The sequence below is a fragment of the Alligator mississippiensis genome, chromosome 5 (genome assembly GCF_030867095.1).
Source record: "Alligator mississippiensis isolate rAllMis1 chromosome 5, rAllMis1, whole genome shotgun sequence".
Classification (NCBI taxonomy): Eukaryota; Metazoa; Chordata; order Crocodylia; family Alligatoridae; genus Alligator; species Alligator mississippiensis.
Window position 1 is genome coordinate 152,473,471 of NC_081828.1, and position 23,560 is coordinate 152,497,030.

The following is a 23,560-nucleotide window of genomic DNA, read 5'->3' on the forward strand; positions in this document are numbered from 1 at the left end:
GACAACTACATCCCTTCCCTTAAGTGTCTCTGCAAGATGGCCCGAAAATTCCCAGTCCAGCTCCTCCCCTTGAAGGCTGCTATTAAATCCCCTCTCAGTCCCCTCTTCTCTAGAATAAATAAGCCCAGTTCCCTCAGTTTTTCCGCATAAGTCATGTCCCCAGCCCCTGAACCATTTTTGTTGTCCTCCATTGGACTCTCTCCAATTTGTCCATATCCTTTCTATAGTGGGGGGCCCAAAACTGAACACAGTACTCCAGCTGTGGCCTCACCAGTGCTGAATAGAGGGGAAGAATCACTTCCCTTGCCCTGCTGGCAACAGACCTACCAATGCAGCCCAGTATGCTGTTAGTCTTCTTGACAACAAGGGCACACTGCTGGCTCACATTCAGCTTATTGTCCACTGTAACCCCCAGGTTCTTTTGTGCAGAGCTGCTGCCCAGCCAGTCAGCCCCCAGCCTGTAGTGGCGCATGGGATTGTTCAATGCAAAGTGCAGGACTTTGCTCTTGTCCTTGTTGAACCTCTTGAGATTCCTTTTGGCCCAGTCTTTCAATTTGTCTAGGTCACTCTGAATCCTAGCCCTACCCTCCAACATATCTACTACTCCCCACAGCTTGGTGTCATCTGCAAACTTGCTGAGGGCGTACTCTATGCCATCTTCCAGATCATTAATAAAGATATTGAGCAAAACTGGCCCCAGGAACAGCCCCTGGGGCACTCCACTTGATACCAGCTGCCAACTAGACATCAAGCCATTGATAACTACTCTTAGCCCAAGGCTCCAGCCGGTTTTCTATCCACCTTACAGTCCATTCATCCAGGCGATACTTCCTTAGCTTGCCTGGGAAAATGTTGTGAGAGACTGTATTAAAAGCCTTGCTAAAATTGAGGTACACCACATCCACCGATCTCCCCACAACCACAGAGCCAGTCCTCTCATTATTGAAGGCAATCAGGTTAGTCAGGTATGGTTGGTCAAGATGAGAATGTATGGAGGGCCTTTCGAGACTGATCTGTCCCCTGCTCTTTTTCTCTTATAGTTTCCAGCTTTCAGAGGCCTAGAAAATCTTAATTGTTACTTAAATTGTAATTCATCTGTAAATATCTTCAGCCTTCTGGGTTCAAGATGCCTTCCTTACATGATTGAACAGTGGCTATCCAATAGCACATGTGTGAGAACTAACTGCCCTATCTGTCTCGGTTGTAAATATAAGTTTAATTCTTTTTTTGTAAAGAGAATGGGAGAAGGTAGGGCAGGGTAGCACCTTAGAGACTCACTGGGTCAGAAAGGCATGAACTTTTATAGAAAGAGGCTATGAAAGGATTGGCATCTAAAGAGAATGGAAAGGGAAGACCCTAGAAGTCTCTGGGCAGTAGTGTAGCCTGGAAGATATAGCTTGCAAATTCAGTCCTCATTGACTTGTATTTATTTTTTAGATGTCCCTCTTCTTTAAAGCTTCCCTGTGCACTTTCTCCATCATTAGCTTCTAGACTCTAATAGGAAGTTATATTTGGTTCAGTGCAACTTTGCTCTGCTGGGCCAGGGCAGAATTCACCATATGGTATTTCTCCCAAGGCTTTGTGTAGTTTTAAATGCGTCGAGTCATGGTACTCTCACTTATTTTCTGTTGGAGACTTGTTCCATGGTCCAGTAGCTTATTTCAATATTTGTTGAGCATAATGAGCATGTTTGATGCTATTATAAAAAATATGAGGGAAACCTGTTATCTACCTCTTGGAGATTGAAATCTCAAGGGGAGGGACAATGCAGCTTAACAGAGTGATGAGCAATGGCTATTAGTTTTGCTAATATCTATTTCTTTGGTGAGATGAAATGATCATCTCATTTATACAGAGTTTTTCATAATATCTAGACATACCACTGAGTATATTCTGTAGGAAGCAATCATGCCATGGGTGTGGGGAATGAATGAGATGGACCTGATCTGGCTTTTCCGTTTCTGACTCTGGTGGTTCTATAGGCAGACTGGATTTATCCTTCCTTGATTTTGCTACGTAACTCCTTATTATAACTATTAAGTTAACACTAATTTACTCCACTTCCCTCTCCATTTCTCTTGTAGAGTTGCAGGTGATACAGTTTAGTCTGTCATTTTTGTTGGCTGCGATTTAGTCCTATCATCAATGAGAGAGGCAGCTGTATGACAGAAGCTATCTATCAGCATGGGAACTGAGCATATATCCGTAATAGCTAAAAACAGGTTCCTGCAGCTGCCTCTGATGGGAAGCCCAAAGGATCTCAACATTTTACAGGCAAACCTAGACTATATACAGAACCCTGAATAAAGCCTGATTTGCATTTGACTGTTCCCAGTTGTTAAATATTAGAATTCAGACTTGAAATTTGAAATCAATGTTATTGTCTCTCCATTTAGAGAACTCACTTGATAAGAAACTTATTTCAAATTTCCAGTCTTTCAAGAAAAAAATAATTTCAGTTGTATGTATTAATGATACTTCTCAGTTGCACTCCTTCAACATAGAAAAGATTTCTGAAAACTGACTTGATAGGGAAGACGAGGCCATTAAAACTGTATCAAATCAGAAACTAGGGCAGGAAGTGTTCTGGTAAACAAATGCATCAACTGTAGGTGTGTCTGTGAATGTAATATCCTATGAGTAGCTAATTTTCTTTTTTTTCCCTTTTCTCATCATAACCGTTGAGCAATACTGTTAATTTTCAAAGCAAATGCTTTTAAACGAAGAAGTGGCAATGTGGAAGGAGGGCAGTTGGAAAAATATAAAGTGATTAAAAAACATAGTTCTAACTAGAGTTGTTCAAATAAAAAAAAATTAAAAAACCCAATTAGAAACAAAAGTCATAGAAAATGTGAACATATTGTGTTCCTTAAATAACCAGATGTTCTTTCCCTCCTGAAGGCAGCCAGGGCTAGGAATAAAAGGTTTAAAACTATTGTTTTAAGTTAACTGTGAATTTTGCAAATCTGTTTTTACCCTTTAGCAAATAAAATTCTAATACAGCAACATAAGCAAAGTAATTTTCATCTTTGGGTGTTCTTATTTGTATATTGTTGTATGTTGATGTGTTAACCTTATCACAATGACTTATTACAAAACTAAAGTACTACATAGAACATTACCATTTTAGATTGCATACTAAGAACCTGACAACCATCCTTTGTTTGAGAGCTTACAGTATTTATCCAAAATATTTCTGTGAAATAAGTTTGCTTGCAAACCGTTTAGCAAGGATAGTTGTATTATTTGCTAAGCAAGCTAGTTGGAAATAAGACAGTTAATTCAGTGGAAATGTTGCTGCGTAAGCAGCCTACAAAACACATAAAATATTATATTTGCCCAATAGAAATATTTTTAATTAGCCTAAAATATTCTAATTATAGCTTCTGATTCTTTTTCTATGTAGTATTTTAAGAAATTTGCTCATATTTTAAATGGTAGTATAATATAGTAATGTCAAATTGAAACTGAGTCCTTGTTGAAGTACACATAGCGTCCGTGAAATGTCACATCAGTTCACCATAACTAAAATTACAGCGACTACCATAGGAATTAAGCTATAATGCATTGTTTTAAGGTCATGATCCTTCACATAATCATCAGTTAAAGGAATTTTCATTCTAGCCTTTAACACTCATCATATCTAAGCAGTAAATGACAGGTGAAAAAAATACATTACTGAAATTGTCAACTGAACTGTTCGTGCATTATTTTCAGTTGAATTTTCTTCTGAAGTAGCTGCCACCCATCTCAGAGTTTTCTGTGTGCTGGTTTCATGTGCCTGAAAGGCTGCTTAGTTTCACTTTCTTCTTCTTCTGATAAATTCTTTTCTATATACTCATTAGCTGAGGTGCTGCAGAAAAGCTCCAACTGTCCTTTGAAAGCTGCCGTTATTTCTGTATTGTTTATTTCAGTGTTTGTGTCAGGGGAAGAGCAGGTTTTATTTTGTTTTGTTTGTTAGCACTGGATGCAATCTGTCATTAATTACCACTCTTTAATGACCATATTGCAGCCAATCAGAAGTTAGTGTCTTTCAGCATTTGAACATTAACAGCTCATTAATTTATACATACTCAAATGTGGAATTTTGATACCTTGTATATACCAATGGTCTATGACTTTAGAGTAATAGGAGCAAGTTTTCTGTATTTTCCCCTTGATAAATTCGCAGTAATGCTTTTTTTTTTTAATTATGGAAACTGTTTAACTATGCCAATGCTGACTGATTTCCACGGAGTTGACCAAAGGCATTGGCTTATTACTTAATTTATAGAGGAACAAGAAATAAAGATTTCTTGGGGCTTAGAGATGGTCAATTGTTTTTAGTTTCAGTCCAAGTCATGTTGCCTGTCCTGACACAATATGCCTACCTTTGTTATGATATGCTCTCCCTCAGTTATAGTTCAGGCCATTAGGGAGTCAGGTTACATAGGAAGGTTGGGCAACAGCGACACAGCTGCCATGAAGTAGGCACCATGAGCGAGCCATAAAGTGTGAGGTCATCAACCCACTGAAAAGAAGGATATTCTAAGTAATGAATAAGAGTAGAGAGACACATTTTCAGGGAAAGGAAGGGAGGCAGAACAAATGGTTCAGTAGTACTGACCTCCTGCTGGGGGAGAAGTTAGGAGGACCTGAAGCTAAATATGTTTAATTTCTAGCAGTAGACCAGTGAGAACCCTGATATTTGCCCTCAATGTTTGAAAGATTAGGACCCCATAAATTTGTGTGTGTGTGTGTACACATATACATAAATGTATGTGTGTATGTATGTATATAGAGTGTGTGTGTGTGTACACACATATACATAAATGTGTGTGTGTGTGTATATATAATTTTTAAAAATAAAAGAATGTACTTACTTAACCACCTGATTTGTAGCAACATTACAATTATTTGCTTCCATATAAATGCCCTCAGAATTGGTTGCCATCCTCAATTTGTAGGATAGTTGGATTTTTTTAATGTGCCCCTGAAATGACAACTATGTGTACACTTTTTTAAAAAAAAGTACCACTTTTAATTAGTTTTTACATTCTAGCACCTAGAGTCAAAAACACTTGTTTTCCTACAGAAATTTGACATGATAAACATTCAGTTTTAAGGATTATTGTTTTAAGCTTTTTAGTTCATCTCTTCTGTTGCCTTTCACTATTAGAATACAGAGGTTACTGGCAGCTATTAATTTAATAACCCATGGTTTGGAATAACCATGTTGTTACAGTAGCATACAAAATTATTAAATGATCAATAAGTCGATAGTTACTATTCATTTGCATATACTTGCAAATCAACAGTTCTTATGCACTTGTTCAAACATTTTACCTATAAACATAAAAAATTATCAATAATGCAAAATGTGTCCATTTTCTCTGCAAATCTGTCAGCCATTTAACTACCCCCATCATGAAATAATCTTTCCCACCAAAGTATTTCATATTGCTCAGCCAGCGTTTTCAGAAAAATTTCTATAAAGTATGTTGTGGTTTGGCCTTTTGGTGACCAAGGACCCTAACAGTTTTTTTCTCTGTATGTTTCTCTCTCGGTCTCTCTCTCGCTACCTCCATGGCTTGCGCTCACTTTCCATCCATGTCTCTCGCTCGCGCTCTTCCCACCATGTCTTGCACTCTCCACCCTGCTGTCTCTCTCTTGCTCTCTCTGCCACGCTCGCGCTTTCTCCTGAGCTGGTACCTAGAGAAACTGTGCTAGTCATAGCACTGTTTGGAATTGCAGGAAGGGTAGAGGCATTTTCTTAGGTAGCCAGATATATTTGACTATATGGTTTATATTGTCAGTCTTTCCATAACACTCTGTGGATTGGCATGTAAATTGGGTAATAGCATGAAAATATTATGACAACCCACCCTAAACAGCCATTGCATTTAAATATAAATGAAAACTAGGGAAGTCAGCAGATCATAGCGTCATATCTGAAATTAGTTGATGCAGAAACTGCTTTGCAAAACACAGTCTGGTTGTAACAATATGGTTGTGTTTTAAATAGCAGTGAGTTAAGCAAAACAGTTACTTTCCATTGTCACAGAAACTATTGCATGCATCAATAGCCCCATAACCTCAAACATGAAAAATGCTCTTGAATTTTTTACTGTTAAAGTAACCAAAGAAACTTAACCATGTGCCTATATGGGGTCCTTGACAAACCAGCCTATACCAGGCAGTGTTTAATGTTAGAGGCATAGGCTTAATTCCAAGTCCCCTTTTGTCCAGTAAGTACCACTGCTTTTTGCCCCGGCACATGCCCCTCCATGTGAGGTTAGCGCAGGGAAAGAATCTCTGGGTGGGGTAGGGAAGGCTGAGGCCAGCCCAGATGTTGGGGCCCTGGAGGCCTCCTAGGGTTCTGGCAGCAGCAATCCAGAGGTGGGGAGCCTGGCCAACAGCTGGAGTGTGGCTCTAGCTGGCTGGGCTCCCATTTCAGGTGGTGTCCCAAATCATGTGCACGGGGTACATTCTATGGCACCTCAGCAACCTTTGAGGAATTGCAAAACTCACATGTGCGCTCATGTGGATGTGGCCTATATGGAGTTATAGCATTATGTCTATTTTGGGCAAGTTGAATTTTACATCCTTCTCCCCCTGCACAACTCACTGTCCTTGCCCATGCTCAGAAGAGATGTTTCCCTCATTACTTACATTCTGTTGCTATCTACTCCAGACAACCTATAACTCTTTGTTAGTCATAGAAAAATCAGCCATCAACTGTTTGGAGGACGAGGAATAAAGCTGTCCTACAAATAACATAGTGGCTGGACCATTTATTCAGGGAGTGGGAGACCTAGTATAGGCCCTCTTCCTCCCATCCCCCACTTCTCATCAAATGTCCTGACTCTCAGGGCCTGTGCTAATATGGGCAAAAAACACCCTCCATCTCTCCTGTTGAAGATGGCTCACAGGGCAGCCAAGAAAGGACAGCAAGACAAAGGGAGGTCAGCTCCATGGTTCACTGAGATGAGCGCTGCCTTAGAAGGGAGGAGATCCCAAGTTGTGGCCCCTGCTACTTACTGTCTCTCCCTTTTTCATTTATTAAATTTAAAATGCAGGGAAAACTTTGAGGGCAAGAGAGGACACTTCTATACCTCCTTCAGGTCTCTGTAATTTATAGTCATAAGCCTTCCCAGGGGAATTAGGATCTAAAATGCATGTTAAATGACCCAAAATGTCACGTATCCTTCTAAATGTGGAGTTGAATTTAGTTGGTGCTGTCTAAGGCTATGAGGATTTTTAAGGAATTGGAGACTTGAGGGCCCCATCCATACATAGATAGGGGGAAAGGCTTTTTTCTGTACTGAGACATCCTTGCTGTTTCAAGATGGAGCCCTATCCCCTAATGGACAAGCATTTCATATGGTGAGATATCAGGGCAGATGAAAAAGTGCCAGGATTCAAAATTATTCTTCCATGTAGAAATGTTTCACATTTCTACATGGAAGAATAACTAAAGAATTAGTATTTCTTCTTTGAGCAGGACATACAAGTAGAAAAGAAGTATGAATCACCTTGTATTTCTTAATTACTGCGGTTACCAATAAAACGTATTACACATGAATTTGTTGGGGCTGTTGCTTTCAAATGACTAGTTTACTTATGTTTAAAAAGTCATCTAAAGCTACTGACCCTGTCCCAAAGAATAATGATATTAGCTATAAAATTACAGTAATAAAATGTATTTAACTATGTTAGAATGAGGTGATTATGGTTTTTCTTGTGTGCAACCTGACAATTCAATTAATCACTTCTAGTTTGTGAAGTGGTTTATCAAAAAGCACTGCTTAGAATAGTTCCCCTTTAATAGAAATTTCTCCATATCATAATTAATTTGACTAAAATTTACAAAACAAAAACCACGAGTTGTATAAAATGGATTCAGAACTTCTTAATAATATATGAGAATAGCTACTGTACCATATCAAGTTTATTATGATAAAATTAGAGTGCAGTTCTTTTGATGTAAATTCAGATATACTATTGGTATGTTGACATTAAACTTTACGTAGCAAATATTAATGGATTAACCATTACACTCATATTGCAGAATAATATTCATTTGATAATTTTGTGTTAATGGATAGATAGATTTGTGAACTGGTGAAAGATGTTTGATAGCAATAGAAAATTGCAAGATACATGTTATGCACTTCTGTCATTATTTTATTAATGTTATGTTTAGCGTTTTGAGGTAACATTTTATTTTTTTTCTTCTTATGGGGTAACCAGAAAGGTTTTGTAGCTTCATCATTTTTAATATGTAAAATAGAAATAGTTATCCTATGGTACCAGAAACGACATTTGTCTCCACCTTCTTAAATCTTGTCATAGACAACACATTCTTTTTATTGTGGTACATTTGTGTATGTGGACCTCAGAAAGTATCTTCATTTCCTTAGGAGCCTTCTTCATGTTTTACATATCATGACTTGTATAGAACATAAACAATCGGCTTAGACTTTCTAGAAAGCTAAAATAACTGAGAGAGCACCTTAAAAATATTCTGATACCCCTACACACATGGTACCATATATATGATTGCACATGAAGAAGATACAACAGCCCTAAGACATAAGGATTCTATCAGCATGAGCTTAGGATACTTGCATTACTCACAAAGCTGTGAGTGAGTTGTGCAGGTTGTCCAAAATGAGTGCCAATAAAAGCATAATGTGGCGGCTTTTCTGTACATAAAAATGTCAAATTTTAAATCTCATAATTTGGAACATTTCAGGGTTAGAAGTGAGCCTGGCTGTATGTTCTATTCAAAGCCTGGATCTCCCTGTTGCAATGTTGTAAAACTCATATTCCTCACTGTTCATGGCTGTGAGATACCAGGCCATAAATCTGTCATGGGCGTAGGGCCGAACATTGTCAGATTTATACCTCACTATTTAGTTAATTTACTTCTTAAAACCAAGGGCTAGGAAGAATAATAGATGACTAAATTAAGAGGCAGGTTTAAAATATGTTGAAGCAATTCTGTTTATGCAAGATGTGGAATTTACATAGGTTATGAAGTTGAACATTAACAGGGTGGGGGAGTTGGGTTGGAACATATTTATAAGAGCTGATTTGATATGCTTTGATCTAAGAGTTAAAATACAATATAGTATAGTAACTTAAATGAAAAAAAAGTTTCAGCCAGTTAGGAGAAGCAGCCAAAACATGTGACTAGAAGCTTTTTTGCCTCAAGTTATTATTCATAAAGCTAAATGAACATTTTTATCATTTCTGTATCTTCTACATTGACTGAGTGCAACATGATGCATGTAAAGCTAGAAACGGAGCATAATGCATATTTTAAATATTTTTGGGGGAATCTAAAATTCCTACTTGCCAGTGAAAAACAGACTGACATGTAAGGAAACTGAAATCAATTTATTTCAAGCTAATATGAGTTCACAAGTTTCTTTTTTGCTTTTACCCAATTAACTAAAATTTGTTTCTCTCTTGAATTCTTTCTGGGCCTTTTATTATTCAGGGAAACCTCCTCTTTAACTTCATGTTCAACCAGCACTTAAATATTTGCATTTCCAGAAACTTTTATATATGTAAGATTCTCAATAATTTTTTAGCATTGCTTGGTTTAGGCCTACAACAGCCTTCTGAGAAATGTACGTAGGTAGTATTATTTCTGGTTTAAGGAAACAATAGCCCAGGTGAGGTATCATTGCCAAAATCAGTACTAGAGGACAAATCTTCTGACTCCTAGGGTTATGCAGCAATCACTATCAATGCTGTTATTTGTATATATGCTACTACCATTATGCTATTAGTGCATGCGTATGTGTAGGCTAAAATTTTAGCCCATTGCCACTGATCAAGTTTACAGTTGGCAAGGAGACCTGGTGTCATATAATAAAAAATAATTCATTATAGGATGATGTGCAATGCCTTTTTCTGACACAATGGACAGGAGTTGTAGGGAAGTGGTCCTCGCCCCTACCTTGGGCAAATTCAAGAGGAGGTTGGACAATCACCTGTCTGGGGTCTTGTGAACCCAGCATTCATTCCTGCATGTGGCAGGGGGTCAGGCTAGATGATCTGTTCAGGTCCCTCCTGACCCTAGCTACTATGAAACTGAGAGTTATTGCAGAGCATCTTATTGTTTTTCTTCCAACCAAAGCACTTTGAAATGTATGAAAACATTACACCATTACTTTATAATGTATATGCCTGGTCATCAAGTACAGAGACAGCTTCTTGGATATGTGACAAAGAAACAAAAATGTGGAAAGGTTACATTTTTTTGCACCTGCGCAAATAGGCAGTCATTAATGTGCATAGTCAAATTAATCAATGCATAATAGCAAAATACTGCTGCTAAATTGAACAAACAATGCTCCTTATCTTATTCTTGAACGGATGTTTTAATTGAATTTCATTTGTGTTCCCAAATCTTATCCATGTTTGTAACATTTTTGAAGAAGCAGAATGTGTGCGGCAGTGGGAAAAAGTAAAACCGTCACAGACCTTCTAGTCGTTAGTGAATGTGGGATTGTAGATTTCCCCAACTTTAATTACAGGAAAATAAAAAAAGGAAAAAAATAGCATTTTAATATAGAAATATCTTAGGCTTTAGGAGAATTATGATAAATCTAATGTTGCCTAGTCAACTAAAGAGGTGATGTTATAACAAACTTTTTCCTTAGAAATATAAATAAAGGCAACAATACTTCATCCTTATCTTTTTTGGGATAATTAGCACTATTTCAGAGTGTTCTTTGTTCCAGGCTTAAAATATCATCAGCGTTCAAAAAAAATTATAATTGGCAGTATTTGTTTCCTGTAAAACTAGTAGATAAAGAAAAACCAGTTTGCTTGGCACCAATGAGATAATTATTTTAGTAAGTTTTGCCGCACATATTGAATTCACTATTTCTGTTTCTTTCTCACTTGGTTGCATTTTGGTTATCTCATTTCAGTTACAATCTATTAAGCTAAGTCTGTTACAGTGGTTGAGGTTTTCCCACCTGTCTACCCTAAAACACCAGCAACATATGTTTGCGTAACCCTGCAATGCTTTGCGTTTGGGGCCCTGAGAAATTCCCCCAGAGCTTTTTGCTTATAAACAGCTGAGCAATTCATTTCTCTAATGACGAGTGCTTTTCCCCTGGCATGGAGGCAATAGTATGTTCACTCAAATAAGTCTCATTTTTCATCAGAGACACACATTAGACATTTTTCATTTGTTTCCTCTTCTGAGTGTTTAATTTTAGAATTCAAAATAAAAAGAAAAGGGAAGAAATAGTGCTTAAGAAAAAAAAGCTAAACACGAAAAAAATTAAGTGGAAGTAAAACAATCTTAAATTGTATCCACCCCTATCATCTTCACATGTTCTCTTGCAACTGCTGTATTCTCAAATAATACTGCATTACAATATTGGAGGTAAGTAGCTTTCTTAATATATAGTAAAATAATCTTGTTGTGACCTGTATCATTCAAGGCAGCACCTCTATATGATAAGAGCTACATAAATAATTTTCCATTATTATGTCGCAAGATTTACTACTATTATTTTACCTGAATTCAGATTATTTCAACTTTTTAGTTTTTTTTCCCTACCAGTACCACAAGAAAATTTTCAAACTCAGGGAACCAAACAAACATGTTAAACTGTTTTCTGGCAACATTGGGTCTAAGCAAATCAAGTTTTTCAGTCAATATTAGCCTGATACTATCTACAGGTATGGCACAGAATTCAGAAATTGGGTAGAGCTTTCCCTCAAGTTATAACAATTTATAATCTGTCGTTTTTCCCTCTTTGATACTAGGCTCCCTATTGGGTGATATTCCTACCCCTATTATATTCTTTTAACGAGACAGAAAGGTGGAGGTAGATATAAAAGAGTCTAAAAGTCCTGAATCTAACTTGAGGCAAATTCCTTTGGCCAAACACCTAAGACAGGCGGGGCAGAGAGTCCAAAAGGACTTCTTTCTGAGACTGGAATTTGGGTTTGTCATAGGAGAAAGGGCCTTAGGACAAAAGAGACATAACTGCTATTGGAAGCCACAGGTGATGGTAACATGGAGATTATGGCATCATGGCTTGCCATGGATAGAAGGAGGTAGGTTGCTCTAATGTAGGTAATTAATCAAATTTTTCTGAATTCAACAGGAGAGTTTTTCAGTCCCTGGGTTGATCCAGGATCATGGAGGCCCAAAAAGAGCTTAAAAGTCACATTAGCCACCACCTCCTCCTTAGGTTTGATTTCCAAACTGCGTGTATAAAACACGGCGCTATCCTGAATGTAAAATCTTATTTTACATACCTATTACTGTAGCACTACATAATATTTTTTTCCATTTGAAATCATTCATTTAAAAAGAAGTCTCAAATGAAAAGTTGATCTTCCTGTTAAAAAGAACAGAAAAGTAATTGAAAAATCCAGAGAATGTTGCTAAAAGAATGAGAAAGCTGTGTATTTTCTGGCTGCCCTTCATTTGTACATAAGAAGTCCTGGTAGTGCTACATTTCTTTTATATAAAGAGAAGAAAAAAATTAACTTGTTAATCTTCTTACTGCCCTTCTTATACCTTTTAGGCATTCAGTACATGATACTTGTTGGGGTGTGGTGGAGGTAATAATTTACCTATCATCTCTCTTATCAATAGATGATGATGATGATTTTACATTAAATAGTTCAAAGTACTTAATCTGAAGAAGAGAAATACAAAAAATGTTAGTAGGATAAGTAATTAACCATCTCTGTGGTACCCACTTTGCAAAGAAGGCTTGGTGTTTAGAAATAGTCTGCCTTAGAGTGAACCTACATTGTGGTAAGTCATTTGTTTAACCTATTTGTTTTGAGTCTACAACACATCTAATACTGAGGATAGAGAGATGGAAAAAGATATTAATATCTTTGGGGAAAATGGTACTGTTTAGGATATTTTTCTCTGAAATGTATGCTATGGATTTTTTTTAATGAACAATAGTCATAATCCTAATTTCTCTTACTCTGTTGGAAATGTAGCTTTCGGAAATACTAAATATATCTGGGGTAATACTATTCAGATATCTGCAGGCAAATATGTAATTTAGGCTTTTAAATATATCAGGATTTTCTTAAAGGATATCAGGTTGGGCTACAAAATTATTTCTGACATTAGCCCGTGGTATTTATTGTCTTAAATTTCAAATGCTGTTTTTTCAACATTATTTTTTTTCTGAGGGCTTTTTTACTCTGCATGTAATAGTACTTTAAACTGTCTCTCCCTTTGATACCAGTAAGCCTCATAGGAATTTAAATAGACCCTACTGAAAGTAATGCTTGAGCCTCATTCATATATTCAAGTTAGATCATTATTCCTATTAATGGCTTTAAGTGCTTAGATAGTAGATCAGCATTTTGTCTTGAGTTGCTTGTCATTTCTGCATAAATGTGTTTCAAGAAGCTGTTCCACATAATCTCTTTTACCATTTTTTTCCAGAAAAGAAAGTAACATAATTCTTTATTGGTTTATAGGAGTAGGAAAAGAAATCTTTTAATATTTTAGTAAAAACAAAGCACACGTTCAGTTACTGCAAACAAGCACCAGAACTGGGCATGAGTGAAAATGAGGTTTTTTCAAATGAACTTTGTATGAACTAGAAATATGCTGGTGACTTGAAACGCCTCTTTTCATGTACCTTTGCTCAAATGCTAATCAGCGTCTGTAAAATAAGCAAATAATCTATTAAATGTATCAAGAAAAGTTAGCATAGGAACATCACTTGTTGCCTTGATGTCAGTCAGATTTGATTATCATAGAAATGCATGGAATTACAAAACCAGCAAAACAGTAACTAAAACTGATTCATTGTTATTACTGACTTACATGCCATACGATGGGGTAGAATTATGCAGCTATTTTAATAGTAACAAGAGAAGACAAATGTACAGTAGCCATTACAATGCAGATGGATGAGGTTTTTTTTAATGCTTGTCTAATAGCCTTTAGGTTGGGGGTTTTTTATGAGCACTGCACACAGTATTTATTTAAAGTAACTTCAGTGAGCTTCCAGACAAGAAAAGTTATTGATTACAAGATTAAGTTTGACAATATCAAATAGAAAATTCTCAGTGGAGGTTTCAATCCCAAAGCTTAATTTTGATCACAGCAACCCTGTCAGCCTTCTGATACCTATCATTTCTTAAAGGTTAAGTCCTCGTTATGCCCCCACCCCTGGCATGTACAGTATTTGGTTACTTAAACTGTAATTCCCAACTACTCCTACAAAATTGAAAAAAGCGGTCAACGAAAAAAAGATTACTGCAATTACCTAAAGCTTAAAAGGATAGAGCTCAACAGCTCATATCAAGACAGCACAAGGGTAATGACCACAGGGAGAGGTGGAAAAGATAAACATTTCTGTCTCTTTTAATACTTCCTCTTCATCGAAATGAAAATAAAACATGATTTTTCCCCCTATAATCAAGCATGTCATGAAGCATTGCATTGATTACTTGATTGTATGAATTATTAGTAGGACATAAAAGCTTAGGTTAATATATTTTAAATAAGTGCACAGTTTATAAGGGGGAAGAAATTTAAAAGGAAATAACTTGAACCTTTTTTTAACAATGTAGTATCTTTAGATAGGTGCACAAAAACATTAATGAATGTTGCCTCCTGCCCTGGGCATATGTTGCCTCCTGTCTCCATCTCTCTCTTTGAAAGGTATTTACTCTGTCTTTGTGTAGGTTGTTTGGATGTATGTGCAATTTATTTTTTAATAATAAAAATATTTACATAACACTCTATCTTCCAGCATTAACCTTTTCAGTTGTATGGGCTCCTTTGTGTATAATACAGCAGTATATAATCTTGAGTATTCTAATAGAATATTATGTCCAAGGTGCTTTTTGAGACAATATACTTTAATGCATAAGTTTCTTTTTGGTGGAAGTGGGGATTAACAAACTGTATATTCAATATTAATTATATGCTTTATAGTATAAACGGATGGTTCTTTATTTAAGGCCTAGATTCTGAATGATTTGAGGCTTGGGAATAAAAAAAAGCTGTGTATGCCATCTAGTGGCTATGTTTAATTTGATCAGCTCAATCTAATTCTTAGCCTATCTTTTGCTTAACTAAAATTTTCACTAGCAGTAGTACATTAATTTTAAGTTAGTTTGCCTTCACTATTAACATTTCATTTAATAAGCCCTAATTATAGACAAATATTTTGGATATAAATTTCTCTAGTCAGCCCTACATACGGCATAAAGCAATCTCTGGAACCAAACTTCACCAGTCACAGGGAAGATTCAAATCCAAATTAGATCAGTGTGGCTTGGCCTCAGCTCAACATGGATGAGTAGGTTTGTCATGCTTAATTACAGGATTGGTGATCAGTCTTAGTGTTATGCTAATGCCTGAATCCCAAATATTTCAGAACCAGTCATCTCTTTTTAAATGTGATTCCTGTCTTTATCAATTATAGGTCTAGAAAAAGAAATGATTCTTTAATTTGTATTCCTTATTAATGAAAATGTTTCTAAACACTATATTAAAACACCAGAGTTTTCCATTAAGATACTGATACCAGTTTTTATTAAATATTTTCTCACTGTGACACTTTCTTTTCTTTAGAAAAATCCCAGACCAGTGACTCACCAATTCCAACAGAATTTAGATTATTACAAAGCACGTGGGGCGGATTTGATGAATAAGACTCGGTAAGCCTCTTTTACATATTGTATATTATTAAGACCTTACTAGACAAAAATGTATAGGCTCTTTTTTATCCCACACAGTAGATGGGACAAATGCTTAGTATGTCAAATTTGTTCTGAATCTTTTCAATACAATATACTTACATGAAAAATGAAGCTATTACAAATAACATCATGTTCTAGCTTGCAGACTCTCTCTCTCTCCAAGGTATTGATTCTCAGTCAGGGTGCTGTGGCAGTAGGATGCCTTGATATCCTTTCAAGGGTCCCATGGGGTGCCATGCAATGCTAGCACTGTTAGATGTGCAAAAATGATTCACAAGATAAAACCAGAGGTTTCAAATAGGAATCCATAGAGTTAAAAACTTTCTGAATTCTTGTGGTCTTTTTGAATTCTTGCAACAGAGGAATTGCTATATTATGTTCCTGTAGTTCAAAATTAAGTGCTGACAATTGAAGAGCTGACAATTGACAATTAAGAGTTGACATTTTCCAAGGGGTGCCTTGAGTCTAAAGTTTGAGAACCACTGCTCTAAGGCTTAGACATGTCTAAAGAGTTCATCCTGTGCTTCAGACTGTAGATGAGTAAAGAGAGGCCAGAGAGAGCTTTAAATGAGCTGTCTCAGCTGCTGGAAGTTCAGAAAACTAGCCTTCATGGAGCTCTTGGCTAGACTGTCTAGTACCTAAACCAGCTCATTTAAAACTGCCTCAGGTATTTCTACATAACAATACAATCTTCATTGTAGACACGCACAAAACTACACTAGACATTTAACTACAGTCCATGTTACAGTAAATGTTTAACTAAAACCATTTACAACCAAGTTAGGTAAACTAGTATAAACTGTCACTTGGGTGTTCTTCACTTATTTTAAAAAGGACTTGTATCATGATGGGTGAAACTAGAGAGCCCAGTCCCATTCTGATGGTCAAAATACAGGCGTAATGCAAGCAGATGATTTTGTTTCAGAGCGGTTTACAATTTCCCTATAGAGTATTTAACTGAGATGCATTTCTCTGAGAATACATTTCCAAGTAATCACTAGTTAAGGTGAACAACGGTCTATCTTGTTAAAATAGTTATTGTATGAAGAAAAACACTGAAAACATTACAAAAAAAATCCAGAATAGACTTGATTATTTGTATCTCTTTCAACCCCAAAATTTTCGCATCAGTCTGGAAATTAATAGATATTATCTCATAGATCACTGTAGATGCTGAAATGGCAGTTATGTTACACGCTGCCATATCAAAACTAGTATTCCTTTGTAGAAGAGTGATCAGCATCATGGAACTTGCATGGTAGCTCTGCAGAATTCTCTTAGCAAAACTATCACTGAGTGTTTCTCTCTCTATTTAAGGATTCTTAAACAAAAGATAGTGAGCTACAGTGTGGCACAGTGGAGTAAGCTGCCTTGGAGCTGCGGTGTATATAATTTTAAATTGAGTTCAGCTCTAGCTCTGCATAGTTTAAATATTTTTTAAATTATTTGGAGCACAGGTACAGACTGTTTTCTTCTCTCCATTATCTATAAAATAAGCGATCAGCGGTTCTCCAGATGTCATGCTGATGGCATTTATTTGTTCCATGTAGGAGAACAGAAAAGGTGAAATGATGAAATAAATAGACCAAGAATATTGCATTCAAAATCTGGTACTTGAATATATACCACTTGGTACCACAAAGATGGGGAGGGGGCCTGGTGGGAGTTTGCAAACCAAAGCAAAAATTATGAAGTTTCCTCAAACAGAGTTGTGGAAATCATTGATTTTTCAGTTTACTAGCTAAACCCCAAAAAGTTGAAAAGAACGTGTCAAACCAGAATGAATTGTTCTGTTTTCTGCCTTCTTTTCTTTCCTTTTCTTTTCTTTTCTTTTCTTCTTTTTTTTGCTTCCAAATGGAAAAATGAAATGTTAAAAAAAATCTATGTTTTCATTTTTATCAGATGAAACTATTTGTTAAATTAAGTGACAGTTGTCAGATTAAGTAAGAATTCTCAAGCAGTTTTGGTTGATCTGAAATTGCATTTCTCAATGTTTAAATTATTTGTTCGAAAACTTTCACCCAGCCCTCACAAGAATGATGTGTGATCGAAGGAGTTTAAGCCTATTAAACAAACAAATTATGACAAATTATGGATAGGAATATAACTTCATTGTGAATTGTTTGGATAGCAAAGGGGAAATAGGAATTATTTAAAGTCATTCAGTGGGGAATAATTAGGGCAAATGGATTTCAACAAAAGAACTGGATTAGTCTATAACTGTATTGTACTTTGGAACGTTCTCCAAAAGAAAATGGGATGGATTCTTTGAAGATTAGACTGAACAAAGGAGTAGAAAACATACCATTAGAGGATGCCTCTGCAGTCAGCAGAGGAATGGATGAGATAACCCAGTAGGCCATGTCCCTTTAAGTTCTCTGATTCCATTATACATTTAAAATGCATTCAGAAATCTTACATATATTGCTTATTTAAAACTTTTAAATCGGTCATATTCATAGATTTTTCTCGGCTAATGGGGACTTACTAAAGAGAAAAATGCCTTTGAATAAGGCTCTCTTAAAACAAAACATTCTCATCTTGGAAAAAAGGCAACGATTGAATCATCTTCCTACAGCTTGTTTAAAAATATACCATTCATAGTCAAGGTCAATGATGCTTATTGTGATGAAACAAAATTGTTTGCTTCATAGATGGGATTCACGTCTCCTTGACATTCATGTTTTTAAACTGATGCCTTACTTTTAAATGCATCTGCTGATAACTCTATAACATAATCAATCCTCATTTTTCTTGTAATTGTTGTGCATGTTTGGTACATTTTGATGGCTAAAATGTAGACATTGATCCATGTTTAATGGCTGTAATCATCCTTTGCACTAGTATATGAGAAGTTTAGATGGTAGAAAACAAATGCATTGTCCTTACTCTCCTGAACTTCAATTTGGTATCAAAGCATCTCTTCCTGAAGACCTAACACCTTGTCATTGTTTTCATTTTCTGAAGCTGCCACTTAAAGAAAACACAGCATAAGGATTAGGGAGGGAAAGCTGAGGGAAGGTAAGGGAAAGCTGACAGGGAATCATCTTTTCTTGGCAAGCCACTGAAATGCCAGCATCATTATTTGACTTCTTTTGTGTTCATGTACCAAACTGATTGTTGGCAATAAAAGGTCAATGCCTATGAGACCTGTAACTATGTTAATTTTTTTCCAGTAGACATAAGTTCTAGTTCTTAGGTAACATTTAACATCCTTTTATGATAATTATGATAAAAAGTGGCTTCCAGCAATGTTTCAGCCCTTTAGGATATAAGAATGTTTTTTTCTGTAGGATTAAAAATATAGTTAGGCAACCCCTACCCACTGAAAGATTCCACATGATTCTTTATGAAGCTTTGATACTCTGATGTTAACAGAATGTGTCAAAACATTAACACCTTTTTTTTTTTTTTAACTTTAACAATAATCTACCAGAGAGTGAAGCTTCAATTTTGCATGAGCCCCTGTTGATTCAGAATGTTTTTTCCTACCCTCTGGACATGAAGTTTGAATATCTTCAGTAAATGCTAGTCTGGTAGTCGGCACAGATAAATCATACTTAAGAATCCAGCATACCCTATTGTCCTTCTAAGGCATTTTTTTTAGGTGAATAGCAGACATTATGTTTATGGCATGATTAACTCCATAAAATGGCAAACTGGCCACAAACTTGTTCTGTGTATAATATATATATAATATGGAACACCTTTGTGGCTGGTTTATATAGCACTTTAAATTGTTGTAGACCTAAGGCTGGCATATCCTAGACCTGGGGCTGCCCAAGGTCAATGATGAACATCTCAAACTGGTCCCAGGGCTGTGCAGAATCAATTGGCCCAGGGCATGCCCGCTCCCCCTGCCCCATCTATGGGATTGGGCTGAGGGCAGATTTGGGTCCCAGTTTGTCCCCTACCACCCCACAATGGGATGTGAGGAATTTTATGCCCCCACCCCAAACATTGTTTATCCATGCCATTATTTTAACACCTGGGGCTTGAATGCCCTTGAAGCACGTGCCCAAAAGCAGTTCATGCTATTTACGTAATCAAAATATGGTTAGCATCTTCACGCAGCAGGTCCATGGACAGATCATCATTTTATTCTATGTGTATACAGCACCTAGCCTCATGAATCAAGAGTCCTTATTCATGTCTTAAGCTTTAAGCACTACCACAACAAGAATGAATAGTAATAAAAAGCACTAATGATACTTTCCTTTATTTTTGAGTAAATGAGTAAAATGATTCCATTTACTTCAGCAAACAATTTGAATTTTGAAATTCCTGTAGATGGGTTTCCTGGCAGTTAAGATGTCAGTACCTGTGCATCTGTCCTGAGATGACTAAATAAGGACATCTGCCAACATAAATATATTAATCTGGGGAGGAATTTAAGCATTTGAATCCCAAGTACAAGAAACAAGCAATTCTACACAATGTCCATGAGACAAAATAGCAGTAGCCAGAGGCAGGACTGACAGGGACAAAAGGCTTGTTGTCCTCTGAAGGTATTGACAGGCTCATTAAAATATAGCAGGTCAAATTTACAGTGCCATTAAAACATGGCAAGAAGTGTATTATCCCAGACTCCTGGCTAGAGGGCTACAAAGCAACTTCAAAGATATGCTTTCCAGCCAGGGGGCACAAGAAGGCTGTTCCCTGGCTTCCCTCACTACCAGGGTAGCCCAATCACTGACAGCCTGCCATCTGTCCTGCCAGGGAACGGAGGAAGCTGTCAATGATCAGCTGACAACTACTGAGAAGTATCAGGTGCCAGAGACAGCACTTGTGCCCTGCAGGGATGGCAGGAACAAGGAAAACTGTTCTCCTAACCCAGGGGTGGGCAAAATGTGTCCCGGGAGTCAGATGTGGCCTGCCAGGCCATTCTATTCGGCCCACGGGGCCCCTAAAAAATTTAGAAAATTAATATTAATCTGCCCTGGGCTGCCTGTCATGCGGCCCTCAATGGCTTGCTGAAACTCATTAAGTGGCCCTCTGCCCAAAATAATTGTCCGCCCGTGGCCTAACCTCTGACTCATCTGGTAATGCCACTGCCACATCCCCAGCTCTTGCCAGGGATCTTGCAGTAGCTAAGGGAATCCCCTCGCCCTAATACTCCCCTCAGGCCTGCCTTCTCTCCTGATTGGAAAAGTGGGTGGGTGGGGGCAACACTTTGGGTTAGGATGCTGGAATTCTGCTGCTACTTGAACACTCCTTGGACTTTGTGGAACTGCTCAAGAGGCACAGCTTGAATCCACACTGCTGTCTCCACCCTAGCGCTATGCAAAGTGCACTGGGAGGTGGCACTACAGTACTCCCTGACAGCTTGCCAATTAGTGGGCTGTCAGGCAGCGAGCCTTGCTACCTTCTCTCTCCTTTGGGAGAGTGGAGGACTGGGATACTGGAGTTCTAGGGACTACCATCCTGCTACATGTAACTAAAGAGTGGCTGCTCAAAATGGCTGGCAATTTGTGGTGAAAGAACTAGGTTTTTTTCTGCCATAAACTGCTTGAATGCAGTTTGGTGTCTGTGCCAGGAACATGGCATTTTTCCCAACATAAATGTGTAATGCCTCTCCATAGCCTCAATTTGATTCTTTCTGAGAGTCAGTTACCAGTTCTCAGTCTTCATCTTATGTCTTAGGCAAACTCCAAACAAAGCTGTAAAGAAGGCCCCACAAGTGGGAAGGCTGCTTCTCCATGCTCTCTCTGCCTCTAATTTTAGTTTTATCTGCTTGCATTGGGATTCAGACACAATTTTAAGTGCACCGTCTAGCTCAGCCTAGATTTTTTTTGCTGTAAAAATTTTTGAAAGCTCATATTCTAGAGGCATATGTGACTGTTGCCTCCTGAATCTGGGGGGGGGGGACCCGCAGAAGCCGCCAGTGGTGGCAGCCCTGTCAGGGGGGTAACCAGTCCTACTGACAGCATCAGTTTCGGCTGTCGGGGGGGGGGGGGGGCGGCACTGGCCCCGTCATGGGGGCCATGTGCACCTCCTACCAGTTGCCTATGTCTAGAGGTAAATTGTGGGAATATGTATTCAAAATTCCCTGTATTTTTTATTTTGTATGTTGTAGTGATGCACGTTGGAATTAGAAGTATATCCATACTTGTAACTAGTAGCTTGTGTCCTATCATGTGTGGTTCTTCTCATTTGTTTGAATTAACAAAGGTCACAGAACAGATTCATTTCTAATTTATGTTTAATGAAGGTTCACTTAAACATCACAGAACTGTACTGTGTCCCAGCACACCAAGTAATGATAATTTCTTTAAAATATTTTGTTCTAATTCTTTTTGTGCAGCCATTTAAGCTAGTTGAGACAAATCAATTAAAATAATTAAAACCATACTTATAGATCTAGATCAGCAGGCCATATCCAGCCCACCAAGTGATTTCATCTGGCCCACATAGTCTGCATATTGAACAGCAGTGTGGTAGTGGGGCAGTTTGGCACCATTTCAGAGGTGGGGAAATTCTGCAGACTGTAGCTGCAGCTGTCCTACCACAGAATGAGCTGTTTTATGTTTGCCCACTGCTCTGAAAAGGTTGCTGATCCCTTATGTATATTACCTCTGAGAGTAATATGTTTTTACAGAATACATTCCAGTAATTTATTTTACAAAATGTGAATATAGTATCATGGTTCTCAGCCTTTTTATACGTGAGACACCCCTTGATAATGTTTTGAAATTTAAAACCACCCCATTTAAAGACCTGTTTTTTTTTTCCTTACAGAGCTTACCTGCTCGTAACCTGCAGCACCCTAAAAGGAACTCCTGGGGTGGCAGAGTAGGCAGGGTACCTATGAGCATGGCTGAAGCTGGTGCATGATGCTCAGTGCTGGCAAAGCCTGCTCAACAAGACAAAGTGGGGAGCATAGGGTCTTCATTCAATGTGGATGGGGTGGAGAAAGCTCCTTGTCTTAGACTGGAGTACAAGTAGGAGGTAGGCAATGGCTGCAACTCTAACCCAAGCCCAGGATTGGAGCCAGAGCCACCCCCGCTCCAACCTCTACTACCTGTCTTCCCCTTCTCCCCCGCTGCCTCTGTCCCCACCACCACCACCACCACCACCACCACCTTTGCTCCCTACCGGTGCTTGCCTATCCCTTACAGCTCTGGTTCCCGGTGGGGCCCTGATCTGGCTGGCAAGCCAGGGAGCACACAGTACGTGCTGCCTTCAGCCCCAGCCTTGCCATGTAGAAGCAGCAGTAGCTCTGGCCACTGCTCCAGGACTGGGGCTGAAGCTGTCACCACTACAATTGCTGAAGTAACCACTGTTTCATACTTCCTGCCCTGGGCTGGAGCAGGGCTGGAGCTGGAGCTTGAGCTGTGAAGGGGAAGGTAAGTGGAAGGGGTCATGTGTGGGGGAAGGCAGCAGTGGAGAGATGGTGTGGGGAACAGGTAGCAGAGGGGGCAGGTGGAAGGGGCAAAAGTGTTGGAGAGGTACAGACACCATGAGAAAATGTAGGCATGGGGGGTGGGAGGGACAAGTGGCAAGAAGATGTGGGGGGCAGGCCACTTGACTCTCTTGCCACCTGTTCTACTACTGCCTGTCCCCCTGCCACTACTTGACCTACCGCAGCAGTGTGGGGGAATGAATTTAAGTTGACCCTCGAAAAATTAGATTCTATACTTGAAAAATTATAACAAATGTATAGCGTTTCCATGTCTAGAATCTAAGTATTGGGAAACGTCTTAAATGTAGAATCATCTTGGATTTGGGTAAATACAGCACTTTCACTGAACTACAGTTCCATAGCATTTGTTAAGATCTGATGATTTAATTGAGCTATCTTTTCAATTTTCCATTCACTGTGATGAAGTTTTCTTCAACTAGG

General features: G+C 38.0%; 1 protein-coding gene across 1 annotated transcript in view; it reads left to right on the forward strand.

Annotated features, from left to right (window-relative positions):
* The window catches only part of TBC1D5 (TBC1 domain family member 5), a 371,763-nt gene that overhangs the window by 262,726 nt on the left and 85,477 nt on the right, over window positions 1–23,560 (forward strand). The window contains exon 15 of the mRNA XM_019497895.2: window positions 15,590–15,675. Within this exon, the coding sequence (XP_019353440.2) occupies window positions 15,590–15,675 (86 nt within the window). The remainder of the gene's footprint in view (window positions 1–15,589; window positions 15,676–23,560) is intronic.